At 34.8% G+C, this 13,851-nt stretch overlaps 1 protein-coding gene across 1 annotated transcript; it reads left to right on the top strand.

Moving 5' to 3' along the window:
- The first annotated feature begins 8,693 nt into the window (after positions 1–8,693).
- Positions 8,694–13,250, top strand: LOC150077990 (uncharacterized). The gene is made up of 5 exons (XM_090385337.1): positions 8,694–8,798; positions 8,969–9,073; positions 11,125–11,321; positions 12,739–12,854; positions 13,196–13,250. Coding segments are annotated over exons 1-5 (483 nt in total). The 5' UTR covers positions 8,694–8,734; the 3' UTR covers positions 13,197–13,250.
- Positions 13,251–13,851: the final 601 nt, after the last annotated feature.

The following is a 13,851-nucleotide window of genomic DNA, read 5'->3' on the forward strand; positions in this document are numbered from 1 at the left end:
AACCAAATAACAACATCTGTTTGCTGGCCAAAAAAGCAGAGTTCCAGTGTGTGTGTGTGGGGGGGGGGAAAGTTTCGTTATTTTACTCGTCTTTATTTTATACATACATTTTTTATTTATTCAATTCCTTTATTTATATCTTTCCCTACTCCTTTACTTTATAGTCTTATTTAATTAATTCTTCACTAAACACATATCACCTGACTTGTTAACCCCCAGAAGATTCTAGGTCCTAGGGATTTCCGTAATAATATATTCCTCTCACGGACTATTTGCTCAGTGTTCAAAAGGACTGACACAAATCATATATGAACTATATACAAATTTGTTTATTAACATTATTTACGAATAGAGGTAATTGATGGCATTGATCATAATTCAGTTGATCTATATCAAGCACATAATTATATAATGTATGCAATATTGATTAGACTAATTAATAAATCAATCACATCATTTTCTTCATGTCGCTTGGATAAATGTCAATCCTCAAGTCCAGGATTTTTTCTCACTTGTCACCCATCAATATCCAAGCCGTTGATTTCTCACAAAGGAGTAACATGAGTACATAATGTATATAGTTTTAATTTATTGTGATTATACATAAACATTCTTCTTAATACCATCTCAATTAACCCATTTCCAAAATATAGGTAATGAGAAACCTCTAAACTAATGACAATATATAACTTGTACTTACATATTTACATATTTATATATTCCTACTGTTCTGTATTTTATCTTAAGACTTGATCAACATTCTATCTCTCTCTTATACTCCTTATTACATATGTATTTTGTTTGGATTGCACATTATTCTTCTTCATGTCTCTTGGATAGAAGTACTGTATATCATCAGGTCCAGGATTTTAGTCTCACTAGCCACCAATCAGCATCCAAGCCGTTGATTGCTCACAATAAAGTAACATGAGTACAAAAAGTATATATAAACATTCTTCCTAATACCATATTAATTAACCCCTTTCCAAAATATAGGTAACGAGCAACCGCTAACTAAAGACAATATATATATCTTGTACATACATGTATATATGTCTATTCCTACAGTTCGTTACTTTATCTTAAGATTTAGATCAACGTTCTATTTCTCTCTTATACTTCTTATTGCACATATATTTATATGAAACAAACTCCCCTCTGATAAAACTATATGTTCTCTAAGGTCCCTTTTTAATTTGTCTATAGAGTATTTTGAGGGTTCTTTTAGCACTTACGTATATTATCCAGTTGGGTCTTCCTGCAAGGCCTTTCATCTCCATGCTTAGGCTGCCACAATCATTTGTATATATATATATATATATATATATATATAGGGCAATAAGCTTATCTCCCTAGAACTCATCGCCTAGTAATTGGACTGCTGTAATCTTCAATGTGCGCTGCTCACCGATATCTTCATGCGGGGATTTCCAGCTTCCTTATAGCTTCTTTAACAGGTTCACTTCTCAACTCCCCACTACACATTTTCTTAACTCTTTGGTAACTTATACATTCCGCCATTATTTTAGGTTTAGCTCTGCGACGCTTCCCTCTCGGGGACCCTCCTCATGATCTCCACTCCGGAACACTCTCTCAGGAAAACTCACTTTAACTAACTCCTACAAACTCTTCAACTTTGTCTCCTTGACTAACTCATTTTCACTCCCGCCTACAAAAATCTCAACTCTGTCTCCCTGACTATTTCGGTTGCTGCTTTCCTCAGGACTTACTCGACAGATGGGCACATTCTTAAACCCATCAAGACTTACTTAACTGATGCCTACATCTTATATATTTTCAGCACTTACTCAACTGCTTGACACACTGACTTTTAAAACTTATCAAAATTTATTCAACTTACTATTCCATCTTAAACTTGTCAATACTTGCTCAACCGACTGGCTTTCTTAAAACATATTTAAACTTTCACGGCTGACTGACAGACCGAGCTGCCTTAAACTTTACCGGAATTTTCTCAACTGATTACTCCCTCGTAACCATTTCAGCACTTGCTCAACTGCCTGAAAAAGGATTCGTTCTCTCGGGCGTTCTCCCTTTTTGTTCTATCCTTCACCCCTTATTTCTGACCAATCATTAGCTATTTCGCCCCTTTCATCTCCTATCTCATTTGCTCATTCCCATCCTATTGTCTTGACCTCCAACTTTGTTGCCTGAACTTCCGGCATCCAGAATTTTCTCGAACGTTCTAGAAGGATGACCGGAAGTTTCAGAAGTCTAGAAGTTTCCGGATCTTCTTTGTGACCTCACATTCTCTTAATCGCACCATGAAATTTTTAAATGCGTACTCCCATTCTCAATTTTTTTCCTCTATCGTGTGCTGTCTCTTTCCCCAAATGGGTTTCGTAGCGGTCTATTGTTTGATTAAGGGTGGGGTGCTGCCTTCGCTCAGTATACTTTTACTATGAATTTTTTCCAGATCTGTGAACGCATTGTTCCACCAGTTTGAAACCGCTCTCCCCCCCGTTGCTATTTCAATCATCAACTTACTTAAGGATAGTAGGCCAAACAAGGGATTAAAGCTGGGAGTGTCTGAACTACTATTTTCAAAATCCATTGTTTTCTAAAACCCGGTATATTACTGAAGGCTGACTGTTTAAAATAAATAATTTTCCAATATTTAACAAAACCACTATTAATATCAGTTGTAAGGACAGGTCCTTACACCAGCAAACAGTTCCAACAAGTCAGTCGGTAGAATCGCTGTTCTCCCCAACCGCGTAGAAAAGCCCCAGAAAAATTGTTACCGTCATCGAGAGGACTCGAACTCAAGTCTTTTCTACTCAGTTGGGGAGAACAGCGATTCTACCAACTATAAACCAAGGAAATTATTTTCGATCTTCATTTTGTAGTTTTGCTATTCATTTTGAAAACGATAAAATGTGTGATATTAATATAAATTTAATTCCGTTGTTTCAGTTTTGTAAACTTATGTAGACGTTCTCTGTTTCTTAAAATATATTTTGGGTTTATGGCGAAATTAAATCTTAAAGTTATCGAAAACCACTTCTTAGTTTTGAAGAAAAATCTGTACAAATTTAAAATCCTTTCGAAAGACTTAAATTCGCTAGGAGATTCATGTGGAGTAATTTAGATCAAGTAGAAAAATTATAAAATAAAATTGCTAAATTCAATCATGAATTGACTTTTGTTGATCAGATCTGCTTGTTGGAACTACATCATCCAAAATCCAATTTAATAAACTTAAAAATGATCAAAATGACAAAATGAAAACCAATAATTTGAAAGAGCGAGAGTTTGAGAAAAATAAAGAAACAGAGATAGAAAGAGAGAGAAATGCAGTACAAATTAAACCAAAAGAGAGAAAACATATTGTGCTTTACCGAGAAAAGGAAATGAATTCCATTTTCTCTTCTACGTACGGAACACTCATATTTGAAAAGGGTTATGAAATATGAGAACATTTATATAATACACGTTAGCAATATCCTTTTTCAATATAAATGATACAATGGAATCAGTATACCATGACTAGTATGCAATGGGTTGTTTCATAACCCTTATCATCTAATCTGCATAGAGATAAAAGAATGTAGGAATATGTTATTTCTCGGATATCTGAAAGCATGTACAGCTGCAACAAATTTAAAACACAATTTAATATCCAAAGTAAATCTTATTTCGAACACTACTTTTATATTACCTACTATAACACTTAATTATCCACCGACATAGACCAAATGGAAAAACATAACCATTTCTAATTTCAAATGTTTTTATTAACAATTTATCGATATGAATCATTGTTAAGATAAACATTTATTACTCTGAGATTATTCTTCGAATTAATATTGGATGTATTTCAAAAACTTTCATAATTTTAATAAATTTCTAATCTTAGATTTTAATATTGGTTTCATCTCTCCTTTATTTTTTATATTATATGCGTGTATTATTTTGGTTAACTATATTGTGTTATATTTTATGAGTATTTCTTTTCCCTAAATTTCATTTAATGTTTATGGAACAAATTTGAATAATTATTAAACAAATATCTTCTGTGGAAACACCTTCTGTAACAGTTTCCAATTAATCTTAATTGAAATAAAAAAATCAGAGAGGTTTATTTCTGTAACTTTTGTTCTCTTCTTGCTCTGTGAGACAAAATTAAGTATAATCTGTTGTTTATTATATTTCATCTCCTCGCTATGTTAATGATTGCAACAGTTTTTCAGAATCTTTTTGATAAATAGTATACACGAGAGACTAAATTTCTTTCGATTCAGAGAAATCTTCCAAATATTTTGAAATTTAATTTGTAATCTGTTAGTTATTATTTATTTATTTATTCAGTTAAAGGAAAGATTAAATCCACTATTAGACAGGATCCATATTCTAAGAAGATAATATTTCTCGAATTACATCAAAAGGTTTGAGAGTGAGAGCGTTTCAATATGTTTCTAGATTTGTTGATTGAAACAAAATTGCAATATGCTCATTGAAGGTATTTAATTGACACTTGCCTTGACAATGGATAATATAATATGAGCTCCATTTATGACAATAGTTTGTTATTTTTAAAATAATACTAATAAACTAACAGGAACAGCCACTTATCTAATATGATTCATAAAAAGAAACGTATGTAACTGGTTCACAAAGTCTAATATCATGCTTTTGCAAGTAACCGTTGAATATATATTGTAGATTTATAAACCTCATCAAGAACCTTGAAAAATAATCAGATTTTAAACGTGAGAAAGTTCTTACAGCATATTTCGAACAGAAACTCGCCGTTTTGGGGAAGGGCTCCGTAGCCGAGTGCTCCAGAGTGCGAATGCAGTACACGCTTCTTTGAGTAGACGCGTTCAAACCCCTGATTGATAATTATGGTCCATTTCTCTCAACATGAATCGCTGAGGAGGATTCCATCCTGTATTGCATTGATCATGACTGCCTTTTTACTATGAACAACTGCTAAATTTCATGGATCTTCGACCTCACAGAATATCGACTAATATGAAAGTATTATGTGTTAATTATTAAGGTAGGGTACGCCTCTCTAAATTCTTTAGATTATATTCAGATAACTCGTAGTAGCAATATACAAAACTAATGCATTAAAGATTCGCAGTGCAATACATGTCTAAAAAGAAAGTTATCTTCACCGTCATCATATTAATTGACAGCCAGGTGGGAGCATAACCCTATCAGATCTCTGTCTCTTGTATCTGTCTATTCTAAATCATCTCATTCACAAAGGATTCCCATCAGAATCTAACAAATGACTCCAGGTACTAATTCTCCAATTTTCTGGTCACAGGCACATTTTTTTTTAAATATCTGCTTCCTGCACTTCTCAAATACTTTCTTACCCATTCGAATTCAACTTCATTATGGTTATAATTTTATGTCTACGTCTGGAACACTTTTATGCAGACGGAGAAGATATCTACATTGTCTATCTAAACATCCTTAACATTACTCTGTCCATTTTAATATGCATTCCAATTTCATCTGCCTTCGGAATGCATAGTGCATACAAGCAACTCCTATCCTATAACGGAAGAAGAAGCTCCAAGTTTAATCCCATAAACGACCTTACCGAATTTATTCCAGTGCTTGCTAGAAATTTAATTTATTCCAGTGCTTGCTAGAAATCTAATTTATTCCAGTGCTTGCTAGAAATTTAATTTATTCCAGTGCTTGCTAGAAATTTAATTTATTCCAGTGCTTGCTAGAAATTTAATTTATTCCAGTGCATGCTAGAAATTTAATTTATTCCGTGCTTCTTCCATTCTATATGCAGCCAAAATTTGAGCCTCCACCGAAAAGGCCACGATTAAAAAGATCCACGCTAACGATTACTGACTGTTGCTGTGCGTCATCAATTAGCTGCAAATTCCGAACCACAGAAAACACTCTAAATGGAGCGCTGTTTTGGAATTAAGGGACTGCTGGCTCTGCAACAGAATCGTCCCCATCCACACCTTAGAATTAACAGACTGCCACCGCCCCTAGCCCCTCTTATAAAATCAAGATTTACCCGGAATGATCAATAACCCCAAGGACATGACAGAGTGACACTTTCATTATGGTTGATCTACATTTGTCCTGGCAAAGAGGTTATTCCCACACTTGCAAATGATTCGATCAGTACAGGCTCTTGATGACGACAACAAAAAGTTATTTTAATACGAAAATATAAACCAATAATCGAGGAGAGCCTTCGTTTTATCTAGCGTAATCTCCTGCCAGCCATGGCGGTAGTTACTGGTCTGTCATCATTACTTCTCTGCTACCTGAAAAGATTGATTTTTAATTATTGGGTCGTTTTCATATATTGTGTGTGCAAATAAGCATTTTAATTTACATCTGAAGGACAGTTATCAATTTTCTTGATATAGTCATTAACATTTCAGTTCCTCTAGTTCGTTTAGTGAAACGTTTGTCCAAGCTATGTGTGTAAGATAAATTGCAGGTGTATTTATTATCTTTTCAATGAAGATTATTTATTTATTCAAATTTTCGAAAAGTGAAATAATTACTCTTGATGAATTCAAAGTTCGTAATTCCAGATGAAATCAATATTTGTGTACGCAAAAACATATTTGGTAGAGGTATTATATTTGGAATCTGTTTTATGTTCTGTTAAAAGGCGAAGAAACTATGTTAGCATATTGTGCCTGAAACTGCATGTAACCTTCGGGCGGTTTGAACTTGTTATTAAAGAAATATAAAGTCTCTTGTGCAAAAATGTGATCAACTGTCGCATTTGAAACTTTGTAATATCGTCGGGTTTCAGGATCCTTCTTTTCTTCCGTTCTCTCAGATTTCCCCTCCAACCCTTTAATGATTAATGTTTCTGACCTTTAAATAACCATAAATGACATACCTCTCCTCAATTCCAACAGACCTGACAACGTCCACAAGTTTCTTTTTTTAAGTGTTCAAGCACTTCCATTTGAGAAGTATTAGTCACTATAACAGAGGACTTTATGAAAAATGTTTCGGATTTATCCTTAAGTTTTTTTTTTTTTTTTAATTAGACTCATGAGTAACTTAGACTGTATTGATCTTTACACATATATTGTGGTAATTTTCGTGCTTTTAGGGACCATTTGACTGTGCTAGAAAAGGAACCCGAGTTTCTGGGACGAAAAAACGTGCTGCCCTGTCTTGATACCATTAAGCTCAGCCATGTGGGAAACAGCCCGTTAAAAATTCCTTGTGTCATTGGCAAGATTGGAAATCAGGTCAGTAGGAGAGATGGCACTTTGAACCAAACTGACCAGGGGGGCGGTCTACCCCCTCCCCAACCTCCGCTAGATGGCGCACCAAGCTGACCGGGGGAAGGTCTGCCCTTCACCTCCTGCTAGACGGCGCACCAAAATGACTGGGGGGGGGGGTCTGTCCCATCCCTCGCTAGGTACCGCTGCCGTCAAAAGGCTTTGAAACGAACTGGCCAGGGGGGGGGCTGTCTGCCCCTTCCTCGCTAGGTGGCACTGCCGTCGAAACACCGAACAGATTTTCACCAAGATTTTATCAGAATAATGATTCCCTTGTAAATAATTTTGTTAACGGTGTTCAATAAAAGACATCGTTCATTATAATTCTGTGTCTTCATTAAAAATTATATTGAAAATCACTTTCAACTGACAAAATTTTTTTAACCAATTCTACCATTGGTTAAAAATAGTGGTCATGAATATTTTATTTATGTTCAAATAATACCATTGATTTGTTCATGAATATTTTTAAAGTAAAAACAACAATTCGAAATAGCACTAATTAATTTATTGCCTAAAAATAACATTAACATGTTGCTTAAAATAGTATTCTCATTTAAAATTGGGTTCAAAAAGCACTAAAATTCTTTATAAAATATACATGTGCTGCTATCCAGCAGCAAAATTTAAAATAAAATAAAAAAATAACGAAATTCGGTGAGCGCAAAGGATCATGGGTGAACGCTGCGCAAAGCATTATGAGAAGTCAAAAACATCAGTCCTTAGAGAGGAGTTTGCGCAAAGGATCATGGGAAGGATTCACTTGATTGGTGACGTCATCACCTTAAAAGTTTCCACACCTGTGTGCGACGGTGGTGCTGCCTACCTAGCGGCAGCAATCCCAATTAAAATCGGTTCAAAGTGGGCGCCCTCTAGCGTTGGGGAGGGAGGTACCACCCGCTGTGAAATTCTGTTTGGTGTTTCGACTGCAATGTCACCTAGCGAGGGATGGTGGGCAGACCGCCCCTCAGTCATTTTGGTGTGCCATCTAGCGGGAGCTGGGGGCAGACCCCCCCCCCCCCCCGGTAAATTCATATTTGACACTGCATAAATGTCACTGAGGTATTTGTCATCTTAGATGACTGTTTTGTGGACATTGCTGGAAATTCCTTACTCAATGGGTATCGTCCACAAAATAATGTTTAAATTATCCTTTATTATTATTTTTTTTTTTTGCAGAATTTAATGAAAATGTCAATGTCACTACAACTGCACGAAAACCTCAGCCAATTCACTCCCACTTTGTATATTTCAATGTAAACGTCCGCCGGAAGATTGCGTATTCACATTTAACAAGCAATTCATACACCCACGCGAAAATCAAACAATGGTTCAAACGTTTCATTGGGTGCTGCATCATTCTCATCGATATATAAAAAGCCAACCTTTCTGACTTACTGTCCAGAAGCGGTTTGAAATCGTGTATTATCTCCTTGATTGGGAACATTGTGTCCACAACTACAGTCATGAAGTGGATTATATCTCTCGCCATCCCGACAGCATTCTTCGCCCTGATGTTTCAATCACCCGGTAAGAATGCAGAGTTATTCTTTTCGATTTTTTTGAATTCAAAGGAAACTTAAATATAACATAGAATTTTAGAAAAGAGCATGAAAACTCGTATTGACATATTTATGAATCGATTTCATTTTTTGTGATGGTAAAAAGATTTGAATTTATTGATGATGTTTTCATTATAGTTGCTGCTTCAGATTTCGATGTGCAGTCAGCTACCATTAATGGCTGTCCCTATAATGAAACTTGCCCAGTAAGTTCGGGAGAAGTTTGCGTGAAAGTCGATGCGGGTAAGATATTTATAACTGCTGCATTTATTTACCAAAAAAATATGCAATTTTGTTATTAAATTAATGCTCGTCATTGAAGGTTATTAAACTAAAAGGTGTCCATGATTTGTTCTCAAAATAAGTATCAAACATACGTTAATATAAATAATTAATATCGAAGTTTCTGCATGAAATCGGTGAATACCATTTTAAAATTTTGCATCATCCTACAGAAATGGCAATGGTCAGATTTTGGAAGGTAATTAGTCTTAAAGAAGTCAAATAACAACTCCGTTTAAATGGAGTTAAGTTTCTTGCTGCTGTAATTCGGGACTTTCCGGACGTCTCTTCACATACAGAAAGTGTTCTCTCAGCAAAATGATTTTTTTTATTAAGTAAATTCGAAATATGTCCCTCGACCAGATCGTCCTCCATCATCAGGAAGTCTAGTCTTTAGAAGATCACACACAGAGAAAGTTAATTTGCGTTAATTATCATTTTTCTACAACAGTTTTAGGTAATCATAATTTTCTGCCAAAAATATAAATATTAAGCATACATAAACTGATAATAATACTATTATTTATTATTAAATTTGGCAAAATTCAACCTTTTCATAGACTGCCATAACGTTTATAACGAATAACCCTCCATTGTTATTCGGTGACCTCGTACTTCATCACCACCAGACTCCCAACACCCACTCTGCTCTTAGACCTTCGATATAACAGTATTACAGTGCTGAATGCAACATGTCGACAGAGATACAGATAAAGAGTTTTATACCCAAATATATAATAAGTAACAGATCGATTTTACCGTGGTATTTCAACGTTATTGAAGGTCTTCGAGGGAAAGATTGGTAATGTCGTTCGAAACTAGAACTGGACTATTTCTGAAACCATCGGAAAAGAATCGGTAATATCCAAAACTGAAAAACTTCAACAGAAGATCGCTGTATAGAAGAGTTCCCTCAAAACAGAGGTTTCGAGGGAGCTCTTCTATGTTGAGCAACATAGCTCTTCTGTGAGACGATGGTCACTCACGTCAGCTACAGTGCATCATCATCATCATCATCATCATCATCATATTTACAGTCATTGGAGCGTTCCCTGAGCAAAAGCTCAACAACGCAATTTAGCTATTTACATCGACCTATTTGGCCTTCCGAGCGGCAAGGAGTCGCCCTGCAGTAGGGAAGTTTACCATCCCTATCTCCGTGGAGGCAGGTCGCCTATTGATGACCAGCCAATATGCTCCAAAAGTGTGCCGTATGGGTGATGGTATCCGCTGAGAATAAGTGACAATAGTCTTCTCCTATGGTGAAGCCTTACTTCTTCCCGGTAGTTCATTATCACGGTAACACATTTAATATGAGATATACTTAATGATGCCAAATAATATCTATTTAAGTAGTTGGCTACGAAGATAAATGATGCAATTGATTTAACTTGTACGCTAGTTATTTACGTACATAACTGGAGGCTTTAGCACTAAACAATTCTGTGATGAAGTAAAAATTTGATATGGCACAAGTCTAATTTTCCTCTCCAGCCGGAACTACTGAATTAATTTTGACAAATTTGGAAAATATTTGAGGTATTCTTCAGGGTGGTCAATTTCTTGTGGTCAGTTCATGTGAAAACTCTAAGTATTATATTAGAATTCTCCTTCTTTATATGAAGCATTTCAAAGGGTTACTTATCCATATTTCCTCGACGAAAGACCCGAATTTCCATGAGGAAAACCTAACAAGAATGATATTGATTGACACTCAGTTTAATCTACGTCCGATAACTAAGACCTATTGAGCAAAAATGCAGATTAAAAATTCCTCTTCTCATTGACGAGTTTCAAAGGAGGTTCACCACCCGCGCCGGGGTAGAAGGAGATTAAAACAAATCTGCTAAACTCGAGGGCATACATGTGGATACGTAAATACGTAATTCTTACATAAAAGTTTAGGCCATGGGTTTTGAAATTTTTGAATACGGTTAACTTTTTAAATAAATTCCTTACAAATATTGATAAATAGGCATTACTTAAAATTTTTTTAATTTTTTTTTTTCCAGCTGTGGTTAGTGTAATAAAACTTCTGGGGTTGTTTAACGGAACAAGTGTAGTGTGCGTTCCGAATGCTACATGTACTCCACTTAACGTGTCAAGTATTACATGTAATGGGGAACCATGCAGTGCAGTGAAATTAGTTTCTGGGCTGATCGTCGAAATCGAACTCTGTACTTATTTACCTTCTATACTTTGTTACGAGGTAAGTAAGGATTTATTTATTATTATTACTTTTTTTTTTTTTTTTTATGAAAACACCAAACATGAGAGGTATTACAACCTGTAGTTCTTAGTACCGTGCTTGGGTTGGAAGTTGAGAAAGCGAAAGAAGATATTTGTTGATATTGGACTTCAACTTCAGTAGACTGTAAATTTCAGGAAACTCGTGTGAAGGAAGATTGTTCCAGAAAATGGCAGTTGAATGAATAAATGAGGAAGATGAAAAGTTGGTTCTGTGAGTTTGAAGTTGGCAGTAAATGGATGTTGGCTGGTGGCGGCACGTGTTCGAACTGTTTTGAAAGAGAGAGCGGGAATTATAGAACCCAATTCAGAAGAACAGTGCCCATGGAAGTATCTGTAGAAAAGACATACTCAGACTCCCTCCAGTCACTATCTGGCAGAGTAGCGCTAGTAAGATTATACACCAGCTGATCCAAAAACCTCCTAAAGAGTTACCAATAGATTCCGTCCGGTGTACTAACTAGTGACCAGCTTGCGAACACCGTTTCAGAGCTGTACCCTCGAAAAATAAGGAAGATTGGATCTCGCCATGATTTTCATCAATTAGACTTAGATGTTCAATTGTACTGCAAAGTGAAATCGGCTCTTCATAATTTCTAATTATTTATTTTTTAAAACTTCATTTCATGCATTTTTTTGAGAAATATTATCATGATTTTATTCTATTTAAAATGATTTCTTATTAGGAAAATTATCTGCGCGAGTTAAATTGGATATTCACCAATCAGAGGTCATAAAGACATTGTGGCATTAACGTCTCCGTTCTACTGCAAAAAAAAGGTCACAAATTGAAGCAGTTGAAAGATTTTGTTATTTTTATTAAAAGTGATCAATACATGATTGAATGCACTTATTCCATATGCCAAAAGTTTCCCATAGAGTCAGTGACAGCGTCCAAAATGACGATTATCACTTTGGTAGTTCGTGAAATTTGCGTTCTTCAGGTTTTTCTAAATCTCGTCAAGATCCTGAAATCACTTTCTTTTAAGGGCAAGTTTCACCTTGAGAAAGAGGAAGAAGTTTCACGGGGACAGGACAATAAGGGTTTCTTAGGTTAGACTTTAACTTTCTGACCAGTATGGTTTCTAAATTTCATTGAGGCAATGGGTTTCGTACACTTTTTTTTTATATCGGCAAAACACTAAAATGAGAATACAACGACGCCTTGGGTCACACATATAACCAAATTCCATTCATCTAGTCATTCCTGTTAAAAAACCAGCATTTATGAAAAATTATTTCAATTTATAATGTTAAACGGATTTCTACATATTTCGTAAAAATTTCAGAATATCTGTGATTATCCTGTTTTTTTAGTATACAAATACAATTACATTTATGCTATTACCTTTCCACTTACGCTATTTTGTTCCCTGCAGTCTGAAGTCGAGCTGATATTCAACATCTTTTACGCACTTTACTTGCCTCTCGCCCCCCTTGTAAACCTTCTTCAAGTACTTCTTGCTTCTCTCCGGTTTTCAGTTACATGCGAATGGTAAGTGAATATTCTAATAATTTCTATTCAGATAATAATGAAAATAGCTTATTATTATTTGTTATTAAATTAAGCATAGTTTTATTTCATTATAATAATTATTTTTATTGGTATTGAGATGCGCATTTCGTTTTATGAAATATCAAATATTATCCAGCATTGAATCCTTAAATCAGAATCAGAATCCATTAAATCAGAATTATTTTCTTTCTGTCGTAATTTCAGAATGTTTTGCATTTTGTTATTTAGCCTTTAATTATCTTTCAACTTACTTTTATTGTGCACCCAAGAAGAAAATTTATCTCTGTGTATTAAACTCGATATTTTTCCTTTATTTGCAGATGGTCAACGACTTTTTAAGTATCCAATCATTGTCGAATATATTTTGAAGAAAGAAAAAATTTGAAATTTATCTTTTTTAACAATTGTAAATTGTTAAATACGGTAAATTTGTTGGTAAATGTATATTTTTCCTAAATGTTAGCCTGAAAAAATTTCTAATTTACTTTATATTAGATACGTCAATAAATATTTGAGCATTATTTCTGTATATTTTTTCTTCTTTAATTGTTCCCACTTACTTTCAATATTAGAACCTGTAGTATTTAGTACCGTGCTTGGGTTGGAGGTTGAGAAGATGATATTTGTTGACATTAGAATTGAACTTCTGTAGACTGCAATTTTCGGGAAATACATACGAAGGAAGGCTGTTCCAGAAAACAGCAGTTAATTAATATCTGTATTGCAAGCAGTGATTGGTTACATGATTGCCTGATGCAATAATACCCACAACAGCGACAATGCTAGGGGTTTAACATGAAATAAGAAGAAGAAGAAGAAGAAATCTTTATTGTATACAAAATGCATATGCCGTACACAATACCCTTCACGGCTAGAAGCCAGGGGTTTACAGTAAAGGTTAACACAAGGTAAAAGTCTAATATAAAGGTTACAAAGGCTAATACACTGCAATAAACAAGGAACGTAAATACACAAC

This window comes from Mastigoproctus giganteus, chromosome 11 (genome assembly GCF_048544385.1).
Source record: "Mastigoproctus giganteus isolate SK-2022 chromosome 11, ASM4854438v1, whole genome shotgun sequence".
Lineage (NCBI taxonomy): Eukaryota > Metazoa > Arthropoda > Arachnida > Uropygi > Thelyphonidae > Mastigoproctus > Mastigoproctus giganteus.